Source organism: Nannobrachium achirus (assembly GCF_963921795.1).
Source record: "Nannobrachium achirus genome assembly, chromosome: 17".
NCBI lineage: Eukaryota > Metazoa > Chordata > Actinopteri > Myctophiformes > Myctophidae > Nannobrachium > Nannobrachium achirus.
Window position 1 is genome coordinate 58,379,028 of NC_137824.1, and position 18,409 is coordinate 58,397,436.

Below are 18,409 nucleotides of genomic sequence, written 5' to 3' on the forward strand. Positions count from 1 at the left end.
CGGTTCCATTCAACCCACAAAGAAGAATCTGCCATATCTCCTGTTCTATGGTTCTAGCTCTGGACCGGGGATTATCCCGTTTTGGCGACGTAGCGATAAGGCGAAGTGTACTAACAGCGGCAAATTTACTAATGGTGTCTCCTACCGTACTGATAGGGCGACATGCAAATTTCCATTCACGCTTTTCTGCCAAGGCCGATAAGGCGACATGCAAATTTCCATTCTGGCTTGGGACGGCAGTAAGATAGTCCATAGTAATCGTGTGCGGTGCGCAAAAATAACTGATTTGCAAGCTTACTGTCTGATAGTACAGTTATGTTTCAGGGCAAAATTAATCCTGTGCATCCTGTTAGATCTGTTCTTGTTTAAGTTATGGCTCACACGCATATGCCTATGCTAGATTCAACATTTGGGACTTGGGAGTAGGCCTATGCATTATTTTATTGTTTTTATTTAGGTTATTTATTAATTTAGCTTCACATTTCCAACCTGATAAGGATAGTATTTATGGACCCGTTGCTTGTAAAGAAAGAAAGAGACAGAGAGAGATTATTTGATGTGGAAACGGTGACGCTTATTAGGCTATGTTTTTATTTGGCCACACGTTCTTGGGCTGTTTATTGTTAAATGAATCAAGTAGGCTTAATAGCCTATATATATATATATATATATATTATATTTGTGTGTGTGAGAGAGAGAGAGAGAGAGAGAGAGAGAGAGAGAGAGAGAGAGTCGTCCATCGCTAATTGCTGCCTGAAGGCTGTTAGTACACTTGTATTTCGCCTTATCGCTACGTCGCCTTAACGCTACGTCGCCAAAACGGGACGTGCCCCTTAAACCATGGTCTACCAATGGAGGATAGCTGAGCAGGCACGGAGTTGTCCATGAGTCTTCAATCACCAGCCCCCTCAGGCCCTCACCCCTCAACCCCTCACATTATGAATTATAAATTATTTTATTTCTATTTTTATTTTAGACTTAAATACTAGGCTACTTGTGTCTTCATTAGGGGTATTTTTCTTTAATCATTAACACGCTTTTCTTATTTTTCACACTTACAAACCTGCCAAAACTTACATAAACAACAACAGACACAGACAGCAGAACTATACAAAAACATAGAACACAATCAACAAAACACCAAAAAGTATTTGATGCCCAAAGGTAAGGGGCCAGCCGAAGGAGACCAACTGAAAGAGTTGTTTGGGACAATAAGGAGTAAGAGGGTTGGCCTCTGACTTTGACTAAATAGCTAGGCTATTGACTGAAATAAACAAGGATATATATATATATATATATATATAATTTTTTTAATAAAGAGGGTAGAGACCGGGGCTCAGGGTCTGAGACAAATACAAGTATGCTGTCTTCGTACAACATTCATTTAAGATGACAGTTGACAGCTATTTGAATGAAATGCTTGTTCCCTGTGAATCACCACCGCTATAGCGGCTTAAGGTCGATGGTAAAGAATGAGACATGAAGGTAACACTGGGCCACTGGGCCAGATTAGGGGTACATTTCAATGGAACAGCAATTAATGTCCCATCCCCCCCACCTCCACCCCCCACCCACTGTGGTCAGTTATACTCAGAAATGTGTCCGCTTCCTCTCCTTTCACACCTTTGCATCTGCAAACACCTAGAAGCCACAGACTTGCAGAGAAACGACGTGCGTCAAAGTGCGTCATAAGAAAAGAGCTATAAGAGAAAGACTTGTTCAGTGAAGACTACACTCTGGACCACAGCCAGGTCCAGAAGCTGAGGTACACATGAAGAAAATCTGGATCATCTTCTTCTTGGTCTGCAACGCAGGTACAGTATAACTTCTGAATCATTCACTTCATTCACTTTTACCCCTCCCTGGTCTCATAATGAGCCAGGAGCGTGTCTCACAGCTTGTTGTTTTGATTCCAAGAGAAATAACCAAACATATTTATCAGATTGTTAAAACTAAATTGGACTTGGTAGGTGGATTTCTGTGAAGGATTTAGCCATTATTGTGTTGTTATAGGCTACATTAGCTGACGAAGATCAATCATTGATTCCACAAGGTAAACATTTATAGGCCTATACTGTGATATTCAGAGGGACTTTTAAAAACAACCAAAAATGTCCAGTTTGTCTGAGAAAGAGCTACCAGGCTCGAAACGTCACATAGTTCAGGTAACTGAACATTTCTTCCTTTATTTTACTGAGAGAAATTAAGGAGGTTGCACAGCAAAATATTATTTTAATGGGATTTTTTATTTTTATTTTATCCTTTCGACATATTATGTCCAAATATGTGTTCATTATGCTTTTTTGTGTCAGTTGAATAATTTGGTCCAAAACTCTCCTTCATTTCAACAGGCACACAGTTGGCATCAGCAGTCCACCTGCATTCCTCTGAAGATGTGATGGTTGAGGACCCAGGTGGGTAGAGTTTAGACATGAACTGTATGATTAAGTAGAAAAGTAGCCATCCAAATTGCTTTATGAAGATCGGCTATTTTCGGCAAAGAGCTTTGGTGTAGAGCAGACAAAGTAGAGAGTGAAAGGTCAAGTTTATTACATATTACGGTTCAAGTGGTTAAATATCTGAAAACACAAATTGACATGAATCCAAAATACACTGAGTGATGATTGCAGTGGTGGAAAAAGTACTCAAATATTGTACTTAAGTAAAAGTATCAATACTGCAATGTAAAAGTACAAACTAAAAGTCCGGAATTCAAAATGTATTTGAGTAAAAGTAAATGTACTTAAAGTACCAAAAGTAAAAGTACTCATTATGTAGAACGCCCCATTTCCACATTTTCAAATGTTTAAACATCTTTTGATGCGACGCATTGTGAGCTCGTAGATCGGCTATTTTCAAATGGTCGAAATGTAGGATTAAAGTGTTTAATGTATGTGTTGTATTAATAATCTACAAAGTATCTAAGTTTTCAAATAAATGTAGTGGAGTAAAAGTACAATATTTGGATCCGAGATGTAGTGGAGTAGAAATATAAGTATTGGAAATTGGAAACACTCAAGTAAAGTACAAATACCTAAAAATTTTACTTAAGTACAGTACTTAAGTAAATGTGCAATTACTTTGTGCAATTACTTTACACAACTGGATGATTGTGCTGTCAAACAATTAAATTTGGAATCTATGAAGGTTTGTGGGAGTCCCTGCTTCATCTCTTTCTCAGCTAAGGGGTCCTTGGCCTGAAAATGTTGAAGACCCCTGACTTAGACAATCATGAGGCAATTATCTGCCTTCATTTATTTCAGCTTAATTCTACTCTTCTAACACTGCTAATTCACCCTGAATTATTGCCAATATCCTCAGAATGCTTGTTACTTTATTCTGGATAAATCAAACAAGTTGACTTAAAATGACTTAGGCAGAACGTTATTTTGTAATGTAACAAACATTCTAATTGGCTGAGGACATAAGGCACAAATTAATGCAGCATTTAATTTGACCAAAAGGGTGACTAAGGCAATTATGCTATGAGGCTAACAGATGCACATGTGTGCATGCATGCATAATATGTTTTTCAGACCCTGGTGTTCCTACCATCAAGCCAAAAGTCCCCAAATGTCTTCCCAAAGATGGATTGGGTATCATCAATGGTGAGGAGGCCAGGGCTCACTCCTGGCCCTGGCAAGTCTCCCTGCAGGTACATCATATACAACACTTTGTTTAAGTGTAACATTTCATTATCCACAAATGTTACTGATAGACTGGACAGTGCATTATGGCATATCATTAAATGCAATAGCTGAATTACTGAGACACTCTAAGTTAGAGAAATCCTATTGTCGCTAACAGAACCTTAATCTGAATTCAGCGCCCTGGTCACGAGCATTACTGTGGTGGATCACTGATCAACGAGCGCTGGGTAGTGACTGCTGCCCACTGCAAGGTCAGGTACAGTAGACAATGTCTCCCTCTGAACTAGATATTATATTCTATCCAGTATCCACATACAGTACTGTAGCATTTCCAAAACTGAGACCTTAAGCAAGCACGCACGCACGCACGCACGCACGCACGCACGCACGCACGCACGCACGCACGCACGCACGCACGCACGCACGCACGCACGCACGCACGCACGCACGCACGCACGCACGCACGCACGCACGCACGCACACACACACACACACACACACACACACACACACACACACACACACACACACACACACACACACACACACACACACACACAGACAGACAGACAGACAGACAGACAGACAGACAGACAGACAGACAGACAGACACGTAGTATCCCGGTAATCAATAATAGATACATTCACACTATTTCATCATATTAGAACAAATAAAATAAGATGAGAACAAAATAAGAATAACATGGATACAAAACCACAAAGCAACCTGTTACGACTAAACCAATTCACCCTTTGTCAAGTCCCGCTCATTGTCCCACCCTCTCTTAACACCCATTGGTTGCTGTGTCTTGGGTGGGACACTCCATCCTCTACTATTTTAATTCAGTTGCTTCATATTGTTATTGTTATGTTTTAGCAAAAAAATAAATATATGTTTATAAAAAATGCGGAACCAGGGCGGGACAAGGCAGATAGAGCCTGCTGGTTGGTCAGTCAGGGACCAACCAGAAGGCTAAAAAAGGGTGAATTAGTGTTCTTCTTTTGTGTGGGAGAGACAGACTACACTGAGGTCCCTGAGGCTCATACAAGTATTTTCCATAAATCTCTTACCATCTTTTCAGTGATAAGGACCGTGTAATCCTGGGCCAGCACAACCTCAAGGACTACATCATAAACGTTCCGAAACCCTACAATATATCAATTCTAGAGGTAGGTGGTCTGTTTTATATTGCATGATACACTGTAATACAGACACAACACATTCATATAATATACACACAAACACACACACGCATGCACGCACGCACGCACGCACGCAAGTATGTATGTATGTATGTATGTATGTATGTATGTATGTATATGTGTGTGTGTGTGTGTGTGTGTGTGTGTGTGTGTGTGTGTGTGTGTGTGTGTGTGTGTGTGTGTGTGTGTGTGTGTGTGTGTGTGTGTGTGTGTGTGTGTGGTGCTACAGATTGTAAAACATTGTTAAAACCAGGCATTCAATCAACACGCAGCAACATCTGGCTTCTTGCACATAATACTCCTCAAAAGTATCCATGGATAATAAGCCTATTGCCGTCTATAACTAAGATTACAAATTAAAAAATAAGAAATTAGACTAGACCACACATGGACAAATGACATCATCAACTTACGACGGGCATTGTCCCACACTGAGTAAAAGATGAACTATTCTAAAATAAATACAATATTTAAGGACGTTTACATTTTTCTTACAGAGGGCAATTAAACGATATACTGTATTAAGGCATAAAAGGCTTATTAGACAGGGATCCTTTTAACAGCTAAGATGACTGTGTCATTTCCCCGGTAGGTCTTCAAATACGACGCATACAATGACAAAACTAAAGACAATGACATCGCACTGATCAAACTGAAAGAACCTGCCCAGATCGACCCCCATGTGTCCCTTGTGCGTCTACCTGATACCAGTGACATCTTTCCTCCCGGCACGGAGTGTGTGGTCACCGGCTGGGGCCGGACCCACTGGGGCTGTGAGTGAACAACATGAAATACTTTTCATGCCTCAACCACAGATTGGGACAATTTTACCAGTAGGCATACAGTGATCTAGAATAGCATGTACACACAAGGCAGGTAGGCTTACCATATCAGTTTGAAATGTCTTGTTCACAATATAAAACAAATGTAAAAACCACAAAGCTTAAAAATGATTTCATACAAAATAATAAAGTTAGATTAATCTCCACATTTCTAGTTTTCACCTTGAATTTCTCTGTAATGTTTAGTTATGTCTTGTGCCAATGTGCACAAGACAGTTCAAGACATGAATCCTGTGTATTATTTTTGTTCCAGCTAAAAAGCCTGCAGAAAATCTCCAGCAGGCTTGTGTGCCCCTCGTTAGCTTCAGGGACTGCAACAGTGACTGGTACTGGGGACGGGTCACCCCCTCGATGCTCTGTGCCGGAGGTGTTGGAGCTAACATCTGCATTGTGAGTGTAAAGCGCAAACCTACTCCTTAGGACATCCACATTTTTCTTCAGAAAGGGGGAGGCAGGTGATAACTACACATTGTTGCAGGCATACCAAATCTTTATTGTGAAAGGGACTTATTTTTTTATTGTTTACATTAACCACTTGAACTCTCACATTAATAATCTTGTGGGAACATTATCATTGTGATGTCAGAACAGGTCAGCTATATCCATAAATGTAGTCCGTGGTCAGATGTAGAGGTATTGGCCAGCTCCATATATGGAGAGATGTCTTGGCCATATATGGAGTGTGTCATGACGCGTGACGCACGCACGCACAGATGGACGGACGGACGGACGGACGGACGGACGGACGGACGGACGGACGGACGGACGGACGGACGGACGGACGGACGGACGGACGGACGGACGGACGGACGGACGGACGGACAGACAGACAGACAGACAGACAGACAGACAGACAGACAGACAGACAGACAGACAGACAGACAGACAGACAGACAGACAGACATGATCAGCAGGTTTTCATACTACATATTGTGTCAGTCTCATGTGGTTTATGACGTTCTGAAAACCTGCAGCTCATGTTCATGTGTCAGTCACGCATGTGAAGTGAGCAGTGCTATTTATGAGTTAATTCCCCACTGGCCATGATTCTATGATTCTAGATTACTATTTCTATGAATTTGATGTATTACCATGTGCTGTCCTTGCTTAATCGCTATGGATTAAGAGTGTCTGCTAAATAACTGCTTGTGGTTTCAGGGTGACTCTGGTGGTCCCCTGGTGTGTGAGAAGAATGGAAAATGGATCCTGGTTGGTGTCACTTCCTGGGCCCTTCACAACTGCTCTACGAACGAGCCAGCTGTTTTTACCAACGTCCCCACCCTGGTTGCCTGGATCGAGGAGACCATGCTTAAACACCTGTTCTAGTTGGCATTGTAGTAGATTAGAGATTATCATGATTGATTATGTGTGACGTTATAGAGTAGATCATGTATTCATTGATTATATTAATATCTAGCTCTTATGATACATCATTGATACTGGATAGCTTGTAGTAGTCTAGATGTCTCAATAGGACTGAGTAGCAATCTTGTTATGGTACAGCTCGTCTCCAGAGGCCTTGAAGCCACACAGTATAACTGACCATTCTTCTTGGCAGAACTACTTTACCACTGTCCTCATGTTATATACATTTGACTTGTCTCGTCATTTTCTCATGATTATTGATTGATTTGAATTCCACCACAGCATCAACACAAACTGTCTGGGTATATTTGTCCTTGATGCTGTGCATGCTGTTTGTAGGGATACAGTAAATGTGCATTATTGCTAATAAATCTTGGAATTGCAGGTGTGTACCAGTGGTCAATTATTATTAGTGTGGTTGCTGTAGGCAACACATTATAGTTGTAGCCCAGATTTCTTAAAATTATTTTCTTCCTGGATACACTCATAGCCAATCAGGAAGCAGTTTTCTCAGTGATGTCACCATTATACAAGATATATTATAAACAAGGTATGGTTGGCGAACTGGCCCGGGCATGCACCATTGAAGCTCATAGTAGCATAAACTGGAACATAATGAGCACTTTCTACTTTTGTTGCTTTCATTATATTTTTATACCAATACTTTAATATTCAATTCCTGAGTTTAACTTGTGAGATTATTTCTAAATTGCAGTATTGATTGATTGATTGATTACTTACAGTTTGCAGAGACAGTTACAAAGAAGTAAAGTACATTACAAGTACAAGCACAAGTACTGCGGAAATTATTTTCGCAAAAACGTATAAGTATGGCTTGTTTCCATGGGGTCCTTTGTACTCAATTGACCGAAACATTGATAATATTGGTGATACTTTTACTCAAGTAAAAACGTTGGTACCACCACCCCTGAGAACCACTGGTTAAAACAATGACAAGTCTAATATCCTTTGCAAAGTAGCTGTCATAGTCAGGGAAAATTAGCAGAATAACTGCCAAATCTGGGAATAAATTCCTTACCAAACAATTTCTTCACCAATGTGTTCATAAAGGTTTCTAGTAACATTTCAAACAAAGATCTAAATTCAACATCCCTAGCAAAATGTTTGACAGCTAGGGTAATTCTGGGTCTCATTCACTTAATATACACTGTACTATAAGGGAAAAAATCACTCCCAAAAATATGCTTTAAGTGGGGTGTGAGGGGTCTAACTAGGTGTTTTTAATTATTCTGAATTCATTGCAAGCATTTGTTTTGCACGAAAAACATTCTTTGGGCTAAAAACAGACCCAAAAAAACTTTTCACAAGGTGTATGGGGTAAATTTTTGTCCCAAAGAATGTTTTTCGTGCAAAACAATTACTTACAATGGATTCAGAATAATTAAAAACACCTAGTTAGACCCCTCACACCCCACTTAAAGCATATTTTTGGGAGTGATTTTTTCCCTTATAGTACAGAGTACAGAAGTGAATGAGACCCAGAATTACCCTAGCTGTCAAAGATTTTGCTAGGGATGTTGAATTTCAATCTTTGTTAGATATGTTACTAGACACCTTTACCAACACATTGGTGAAGAAATTGTTTGGTAAGGAATTTATTCACAGGGTTTTATTAAAATTCCCTGACTATCAGGGCTGGTGCCCTATTATTATTTACTGTTATTGTTATGAGTATTATTATGCAGCGACAGCAAATGGTGGGGAGCATGAGATGGGTCGGCTGGAGAACGAGGATGAGGAGTGACGGCAGCGGAAGGGGAGACGTCCCCACCCACTGCCACTGCTATAAAATGGCGGAGTCCACCATGCCACGCCGAGTTTAGCCTTGCCAGCTGCCTCCCCGTTGAGCCACCCCATTGTCTGTTGTGTTGAGTTATTGTTGAGTTCTGAACCCTTAGGAAAGGTTCCGTTTGGTTAAGTTATTGTATTTTTCGTTTCCTCTTATTTAGCTTATTATTTTCGTTGCTTTGTATTTTGTGTTTAGACTGACCCTTTTTGTTTGTGTAATTGTTTTATAGTAGCATCAAGCCATGCCACGGCCTTGCGCCGTTTGTTAATAACCTGCTGACTAAAATGCTCTTCATAATTAACTGATATCCACTCCTAGTAGCTTAATATATTATCTATTAATATTCTAGATACGCGCACTACCATCTATCGATATATATATATTTCTACTTTTGATATTGTTAATGAAAAGAAATGACATTTTGTAAAACACTCCTAAACAGACTATATTGTAATAAATTATATCTATTTTTGCAACTCGGTTTAGGTGTGAAATATGTCCTGACCCTTCTGCCCTAGACCTTTGGTGCGGGTCATAACATATTTATATATAATATATATATAATATTCATAACAGTAGCCTAGTCTGTCTTTCAATGTTATAACACGGTTCCTGTGTAAATAAGCCAAAAAGCTTACTAGGATCTCCTTTTAGTTGACCAATGATTACAAGTACTGTCATGAAACTGAATATGTAAATAGGCACTGTTAAAATCATCAACTAAATTATCAACTGACAGTGAGGAGAGCATAGTGGAGTCAGATGGGGTAGCTTGGAAAGCCTGTCGGAAGTGATGACTGGAATTTGAGGTGAAAGTCCAAGAGTGGGAGAATGTTCGTGGGATGGGAGCTGGAGGAGGGAGCATGGTATGGAAGAGCAGCACAGCTTTATGGTCAGAGGAAGGGAATTCTAAAATGTTCAAGTTATCCAACAACAGGACACCATGAGAGAGTACTAAATCAAGGGTGTGTCCCAATTTGTGGGTGGGACCATTTACATGCTGTATCAGATGTTGTTGGAGCGGTTAAACCCGGCTCCCTATAAACAGCTATGTCCATGGCTATGTGGACACACACACACACACACACACACACACACACACACACACACACACACACACACACACACACACACACACACACACACACACACACACACACACACACACACACACACACACACACACACACACACACACACACACACAGAGATCTAGAACACATAGGATGTAAAAATATAGATCTAGAACACATAGAATCAATCTAAAAAATATAGAACTAGATCACATATAATTTATAGATCTATAACACATATAATTTATATATCTAGAACACTTAGAATTCATAGATCTAAAACACATAGAATCAAAAACATAGATCTGGAACTGCTCAAATTCACAGCTCCACTTCGAACCGAGGTTTGATTTGTAATAATTCAATGAATATTGCGGTTTTATGCAAATCATTCTTCTGCCTTTAAATCATACATGTAAAGTCACATGTTCATGACATTTGGCAAAGGTGTAGAGGGTTAGTCCAAATATCACTGAAACCAATCTTATTCCAATTGGCCAAAGGGGGGCGCTTTACGAAGCGTTTGAAAATTCAAACTTTAAATGGGCATAAGTCATGCCTCGTTTGGCTTGAAGACATGCAACTTGCTTTTATCAAGTAAGCTCCGCCCTCAGATTTTCCGCCATTTTGAGCAGTTAAAGTTAAAACACTTAAACATGTTTTTATCCTGGGATCAAGTGCACAGAACTTTTTTTACATGAACTTTGGAACGATATCTAAAGTTCTGTCTAATCAGATTCATTTTAAATTGAAATTTTGTAATAATTCAATGAATATTGCAGTTTTATGCTAACTATTCTTCTGCCTCTAAAACATACATGCAAAGTCACATTTTCATAAATACTGTAGAGGGTTAGTCCAAATATCACTGAAACCAATCTTACCCCAATTGTCCAAAGGGGGGCGCTATATCATTTTGAGCAGTTTGCGATTCTGCGATCACGGAATTTATCGCAGAATTCGCGACCAACCGCCGATTTCTCGCCCATTCGCGGACTTTTCTGACGTCCGCGGAATAACAGTCGCAGGTGGCGGCAGAGCGGCGGGAGTAGTTATTACTACTATTATAAAACGATGGTCTGGCCAGTGGCTACCTCATATATAGCCTGGGGGAATAGCTTAGCTTCCCTCCTGCTACTTGCACTGACGCTGGATGGTCCCACTGTCTCCACATTCCTGACAGAAACTGTGTCCTGACCTGAACTGTAGTTCCTCTCTATGCCTGGCAATAACAATGCTAATGCAGAAGAGAATAAATAAATATTACACCCATAGGTAGTAGGTAGGCTATCCTCTAAAACGTGGTTACTATGGATATGGTTTGGAAGACAATATAGTCTTTGCAACAGAAAGTAATTATTAAAAACAATAACAATTAAAAAAAAAGATTTAATATCAGAATTTTATTTTGATTAAATGATTATTCGAATATTGTATTATTCTAACCACTAATTAAAATTAATTGTAGTTATTTCATGAAGGGTTTTACTTGATTATTAGAACTATATAATTTTTTGCTTGTTAACTGGTAATTTTAGGTAGTTTTTTAATGTCCGCGCAATCAAGAATTGTTCTCCACAGAATTCCGCAGAATCAGGATTGTTCTCCGCGGAGTCAAGACTTTTTTCTCTGCGGATTCCTGGGGGGACTAGCTTGTCTGCATTGTAGTTCGATTACCATTTTACGTCAGTAACGTCAAAGAAAGCACTGCCTGCAATCTTGACATTTTGTACTATTATAGCCATTGTTTTTTGGCTTGAAGCGAGCCCACAATTGTTTCGAAGGAACAATATGTTCTAGTTGTAATTATTGTCCCCTTTGTGGGATTAGAGCTGTTGTCAGCTGCTGTCACATTTATTTAGATATTGAGCATTTAGGCATTTATCATGCCACCATTTTTAGAATCTTTTTACGATTTGTTGTCTTTTTCTTCTACAAATGTTTTCTGGAAAAACGTATATTAGTGATTGATTGATTGATTGAAGACTTTATTAGAAGTTGCATAGGTTGCATATTTCATTCCTAGTAAGCTTTTCAGCGTATTTACACAGGAAACTATGTATCTCATAACAGTAGTGGTGCTCACTTTTTCATGTCAAGGACCCCCACAATTGTATTTGACCACTGACACCATGTATGCACCATCTCTAAATGTTTTGTTCCACCCCAGAAGTGGAGGTGTAGCTCATATTTATGCTTTCTCGGTTTAAATGGGTTAAACTGTTCATATATATATATATATATATATATATATATATATATATATATATATATATATATATATAGTTAGAAAGGGTAGGATCTTTCTAGGGTTTGGGGCTCAACACTGCCTTGGCTGCACCGGTCAGAGTGCGAAGAAGAAGAGTTCCAGATGGTTGTGATTTATAAAGTTAATGGTTTTATTCTATAAAATAGACAGAAGAGAACATAGAGTAAATACATACAAATGGCAACACAAGGTCAATACTCTGTAAGGCATAAGGACTACACATAAAAAATACAATGTTACAACTCAATATGAAACAAGCCAAGGCTCGACATTCAGGTAAACATTTCAAGTCATATAGGCATTAGACAAACATTACAAGTCATATAGGCAAACATGGAACTCACTTCATTGACCATAAACAAGGGCAAGGTTCTTCCAGGACAGGCTCTCCATGAGTGTTGTTGCTGCTGCCAAAGGGAAACTTGACTGACTGAGCATTGGGGCAGTATATATAGTCACCAGGTAACTGATTAGGGCTGAGTGGGTGCAGGTGTGGTGAATCAGTGCAGGTGAGAGATGGGTGGAGCCAAGTCAGTGATTTGCCAGGAGGAGGGTTGGTGACCAATATGACACTTTTCTACACATATATATCACACTACCTAATTGGCCGATCGCTATGCCCCTCCTAAAGCCGTCCTTGCCCAATGCCAAGCTAGGCGACAGGTTACTAAGGCGGGTGCCTTGGCAAGCTCCCAAGCTGTCAAGAGCAAAAATGCCTAAGCGGTGCGTATACTTGAAATGCAACTCGGATGCAAGATATCCGGAACGTTTGGAGGGTGGTGTTGTTTTTTTCCCTTTCCCCAAACCAAAAACACAGCTGGAGAAATGTATTTTATGGATTAAACAGTGCGGAAGATCTGACTCGCTGAAGCCGCTGACGCCAGCAAAGATAACTACTAACTATTACGTTTGTTCCAAGGTAAGATGCTAACGCTAACAATCTAGTTAAACACACACACACACACACGCACGCACGCGCACACACACACACACACACACACACACACACACCACTCAGTTTTTGCATGCCACATACATTGCTGTTACGGTTATGAATAAAAGCTTGTTTTAACCAGTGGTGCAGTGGTGATTCAATGTTTGGGAGGGTCTCGAACGTCGCTCAAAACACCTACCTATTGATAATATGCATATAGGCTCGTTTCTTTGTTAAAACAGTTGTCGAGGTGTTAACTTGTGGAGGGGGGGGGGGGGGGTGCGAGACCCCGGCTGAGAAAATATATGGATCGTCGGGTGCGCGACGCGCGACCCAAGACCACGGCATCACTGGTTTTAACATTTGAGTAAGGACAGTATTGTGTCATTTGAGGCAAGTTGTAAACAAAGACGCTATCACTGGTCTCCCCCTCTCAGCATTTTGTGGATGGACAACCAACGCCAGACTTTCCCAATCCTGTAGCTGCTAATATGCCTGTGTTTGACGGTCAGCAAAGACGGAAACTTTTGGGAGGCTGCAGAAACCCTCCAGCCAAAAGGTTTGTTGTGCAAATCAGGACATAGTAGTTGATTTCATAGTGCTTTAATGTTATGATGATGTTTGTGGAGTAGTGGTTTGGAAATATCCGAGAGAACAAGGCAGAAAGGAAAACGAAAATGCATTTGAAATGTACATACACAACATAATGTGTTACCGGAGTAATGACAATGAGTAAATAAATCCTAAATCGAGGCAAAAGCTCACCGATCGCTATGCAAAAGTCAGTCTTTGTGTGTGTGTGTGTGTGTGTGTGTGTGTGTGTGTGTGTGTTACAGAATCCGCAGTGAACCGATTGCTGAAGCATCCACCTCAACAATCACTGAAAGTGCATCATCACAACACCACAGTGCACCAGCATCCCCCTTAAACCTCAGTAAAAGTGCATCACAACAACAACAACAACACAGTGCCCCAGCATGCACCTCAAACCTCAGTGAAAGTGCATCACAACAACAACACAGTGCACCAGCATCCCCCTTAAACCTCCCCATCAGTGGTAAGTGCATTTATTTAACCCTGGTGGCTACTAACAAAATAGTCAAAGAAAAACGTGTCTAATTTTTTTTTCATCCCACACCACTTAACTGTATCAAAATGAATCCGCTCAAGGTGGAAGTCATTTGTGCACATCACGTGAAAGTCACACCATAGCATCCCTGTGAGTCCCATCTGGCCCATTATTTGGAAGTGGTAGGCATGGCTTTCTTTGAGCTTGTAGCTCCCATCTGCTCCCATCTTTAGATACGCACACTCTTGAATGTTGTCTTTTGATGGACACTTTATTTCTAAAAGGCCATAGTGTGTCGTATCCCCCTTCTTCTCAATGATTTTCCCGTCCGGTGAAGTGCCTAGATGAGGAGCTTGTGGGTTGACTACAAAGCCGCATGGTAGTACAATGTTGCCTGTAATCTCAGAATACTGCTTTGCTGCAGTGGACTCAAGGTCTATCCCTCTTTTCATGGCCTTGGTTCTTCTTACAGGGGTCTTGAGGGCAGTAGCCAGACTTTCATGGTTGGCTCTCCTGGAGCATATTCTATGAAAATTACTTGATGTTAATCGTGGAGTCCGTGCCAGATGCCAGAGGTCTGATGAGTTCTGTTGTCTGGTTTGAAGTTCTAGGTTGATTGCCTCAGACAAAGTGATGGTTATGTTATTGTAGGAATTCATTCATTGTTATTCAGAACTGTACAGAAATCTGTTGGTTGTGGTGGTAGTGGAAAGTCTGGGAAATGGTGGTTTGCAGGTGGTGTTGGTTGAGCTGTGCAGATGAGAGGAAGCTGTAATAAGGGAGACAATGAAACGCATGATTAAATGTTTTTCTTTTTTGTTATTTGTACCATTACAGAGGCACATCATCTCACATTCAACCATGAAGAGGAGCTGACAACCCTCAAGGACACAGTGGAACAACAGAAAATGGACCTGGATGCAAAGGATGCCCACATCCAGCTGCTCAGAAAACAACTTGAAACTGCACGTGCAACCACTCCAGAAACATTACATGAAAGTTCAGTCCCAGGTTATTTCCATTACAACACCGGATTCACATATGATCAGTTCAACGACTTGTGTGAATTTTTCAAACTGCCTAATAATCCAGATGCCCCACTAACACCCATTCCTCTCACATACTTAAAAGTAGACCAACATATCCGATTAATGCCCTTGCGTTGTCAGTTTTTATTCACATTAATGAAATTTCGGCAAAACTTTAACCACAAAGATCTGGCACATAAATTTCACATTCCTGTTCAGACTGTCAGCACACTTTTTAACTCCTGGGTAGATTACATGTATGACAGACTTGGCCAACTAGCCATTTGGCCGCACAGAGATGTGCTTTCACAGAACATGCCAGCTAACTATAAACAGGACTTCCCAAACACCTTTGCAATACTGGACTGCACAGAACTAAAAATAGAGAAGCCTACATCATTAGTCTTGCAGAGTATGACGTATTCTACATACAAGTCTGCCAACACACTCAAGTCTCTGGTTGCCTGTGACCCCCGAGGTGCTCTCATCTATGTGTCTGCCCTCTTCACTGGATCCATCTCAGACAAAGAACTCTTTAATAGATGCAATATCATAGAGCAACTGCAGGGTTTGATACGTTGTGGCTACCTAAATGCAGGAGATGGGTTAATGACCGATAAGGGTTTTCTTATTGAAAAAGAAGTGGAAGATATTGGTCTGAAACTTAACATTCCACCTTTTTCCAGGTCCAATCGTCAGATGCCACATGCAGATGTTAAGATAACCAAAAAAATAGCTAAACACAGAGTTCACGTGGAAAGAGCCATTGGCAAAATAAAGAAATTTAAGATTATTTCTGGTCAGATCTCGCTCACTCGTCTGAGTAACATAAATCAAATATGGTATGTGGTTAGCATGCTGTCCAACTTCCAACCACACATCATCAAAGACGAGTGACTCCTTGACTTGAGACTGAGAGAGAGAGAGAGATCTTATACTGTGTGTGTATATATGTGTGTGTGTGTGTGCGCACACACAGTATTGTGATATATTAGTTTGTTTGTTTTTTTTTGTTTTTGATATATAGTTTTGTGATTTATTTTTTTGGTTGCTTTCCCTTAATGTAAACAAAATAGTTTATTCTTAGTTCTCTCTTACCCCCCTTGTCAAATGTATTTGGGTTCTCAGAAAAGTGCTATATACATTTTGAGTTATTATGTGATGTTTTGTTTATTAGCTTTTGCCATGACAAGCTAATCTTCCTGGGGTCTGACTCTGACACAGACCAGAAAAATGAGTTTTGAATAAATGGTTGGTTGGTTGGTACATGCAATCTTGTGTCCATGTACTTATGTGGAATGAAATTTGGATTAAACAAACTGAACTGTTCAGTCAAGTGCTTTTCCTATACCTGATGGCTCAAACCACTTCCAAGTGGGTAGCTGCTTCCTCCTACAGCTACCTCGACAGGGGGTCTGTTGGCCAAGTAGCTGATGGGAGCACCTCTCATCCTCTGCAACAAACTTAAGTCCTCATCATTGATTGCATTGCTCCTCATCCTAAACAAACCAGAAAACACCATGAATCATCCCATATGAAAGAAGGTATACGGTCATACCACTTGGTTGTCAATACATATCTTTGTTACAGTTTGTGTGAACCTCAAAAATATGCTCATGATAAGTTCCAACCCTGAAACGGGACGGTCGTTGATAATCTGACGACCGTCATGGCCGACCCTTTAGCTCGGTTTGCGCACGCGAATCCGTTCGCGTCTACAAACTACACAAACGTTCAAATTTCACAAACAAAGTGCGTAATAAAGTCACAAACGAGAGCTTTCCTTGGCCGGAAATGTAGAAATCCTGGCCGGCATTGTGTTCTTTAATAAAAAGCCTTTTTATCCGATCGTGTTATGTTTTCCCATGTATTTCCGGAACCATTTTTGCAAGGCCACGCCCATATCTCAGTGTTCAATAGACGGGGTTGGTGCGCTTGGGGAAAACAACACGATCGGATAAAAAGGCTTTTTTTTATTATTATTAAAGAACGCTATGCCGGACAGGATTTCTACATCACCGGCCACGGTAAGCTATCGGTTGTGACTTAATTAAGCACTTTGTTTGTGAAATGTGAACGTTTGTGTAGTTATGTAGACGCGAACGGATTCGCTTGCGCACACAGAGGTAACGGTTCACCCAGGACGGTCGTACATTAGATTATCAACGAGTCGACCGTCCAGCTTTGAGTACACAGCGTTATAGCCGGGCTAGGAGAACTAACGCATTGGACCAGAGCTGATGATGATGTGCATCCGTTAAACAAAGGTTTCTTAACTCAAATGAGGCTTTGCCACTGTGCAAGTTAACTTACCCTGGTGGGTAAATAAAGTATGAATACCCCTGGCTGCCCCCCGACCCCGACGCTTACCGTTTCCCAGTGTAGTGACAGTCGATAGGTCTTCGTTTGCGGACCTTGATGGCTTTACTGACCACCACGCTGGATATGGGCACTGCTTGTATTTTTGCCCCCCTGGGGATGTGCCATTCTTGTGGCAAACTGGTACATGATCTCCCTGGGCTTTCCACTTGGGCCATCATAACATCCAGGGTGTTTATTAAGCCCACGATGTGGGAACAATATCCCGGGGCGCTATAAACAAATGGAAACAGGATGATTCACCAATAAGGGGCTTAAACACGCGAAAACTATGAAAGTCATGACTGAACCTTAACTTCAAATAAAATAATTTAATGACTTACCCTGCAATGCAAGAACATTGTTGTTCTGTTATGTGTCCATCCACGACATTAATGGATAAGACGTGGGGTGGCTGACTTTTGCATTGCGACCGGTGAGCTTTCGCCTCGATTTTAAATACTTTCTCATTGTCATTACTCCGGTGACAGATAATGGTGTGTATGTATTTTTCAAATGCATATTGCAATCCTTTCTGCCTTGTTCTCTCGGATATTTCCGAACCACTACTCCAGAAATGTGCTATTATTTCTTTGGGTATGTCTTGAACTGTTACCAACTCCATAGCAGCATAGCTTCCTAGCAGCCAGACTCGGTACTACACCGAAGCACGCCGCCATGGCAGCTTGCCAAGGCACCCGCCTTAGTAACCTGTCGCCTAGCTTGGCATTGGGCAAGGACGGCTTTAGGAGGGGCATAGCGATCGGCTAATTGAAATGGGTTACCACAAAAACAGTGTCTCCCTCCA

The 18,409-nt window shown here is 40.8% G+C and overlaps 1 protein-coding gene across 1 annotated transcript; it reads left to right on the forward strand.

Moving 5' to 3' along the window:
* Positions 1-1,771: 1,771 nt before the first annotated feature.
* LOC308302578 (chymotrypsinogen A-like) lies at positions 1,772-7,266 on the forward strand (the record flags this gene model as incomplete). Its single annotated transcript, XM_080746834.1, has 8 exons — positions 1,772-1,814; positions 2,352-2,414; positions 3,537-3,655; positions 3,827-3,906; positions 4,733-4,820; positions 5,446-5,626; positions 5,949-6,085; positions 6,854-7,266. 8 exons carry the CDS (start codon positions 1,772-1,774, stop codon positions 7,019-7,021), a joined length of 879 nt encoding a protein of 292 aa, XP_080602960.1. The 3' UTR covers positions 7,022-7,266.
* Between the last annotated feature and the right edge of the window lie 11,143 nt (positions 7,267-18,409).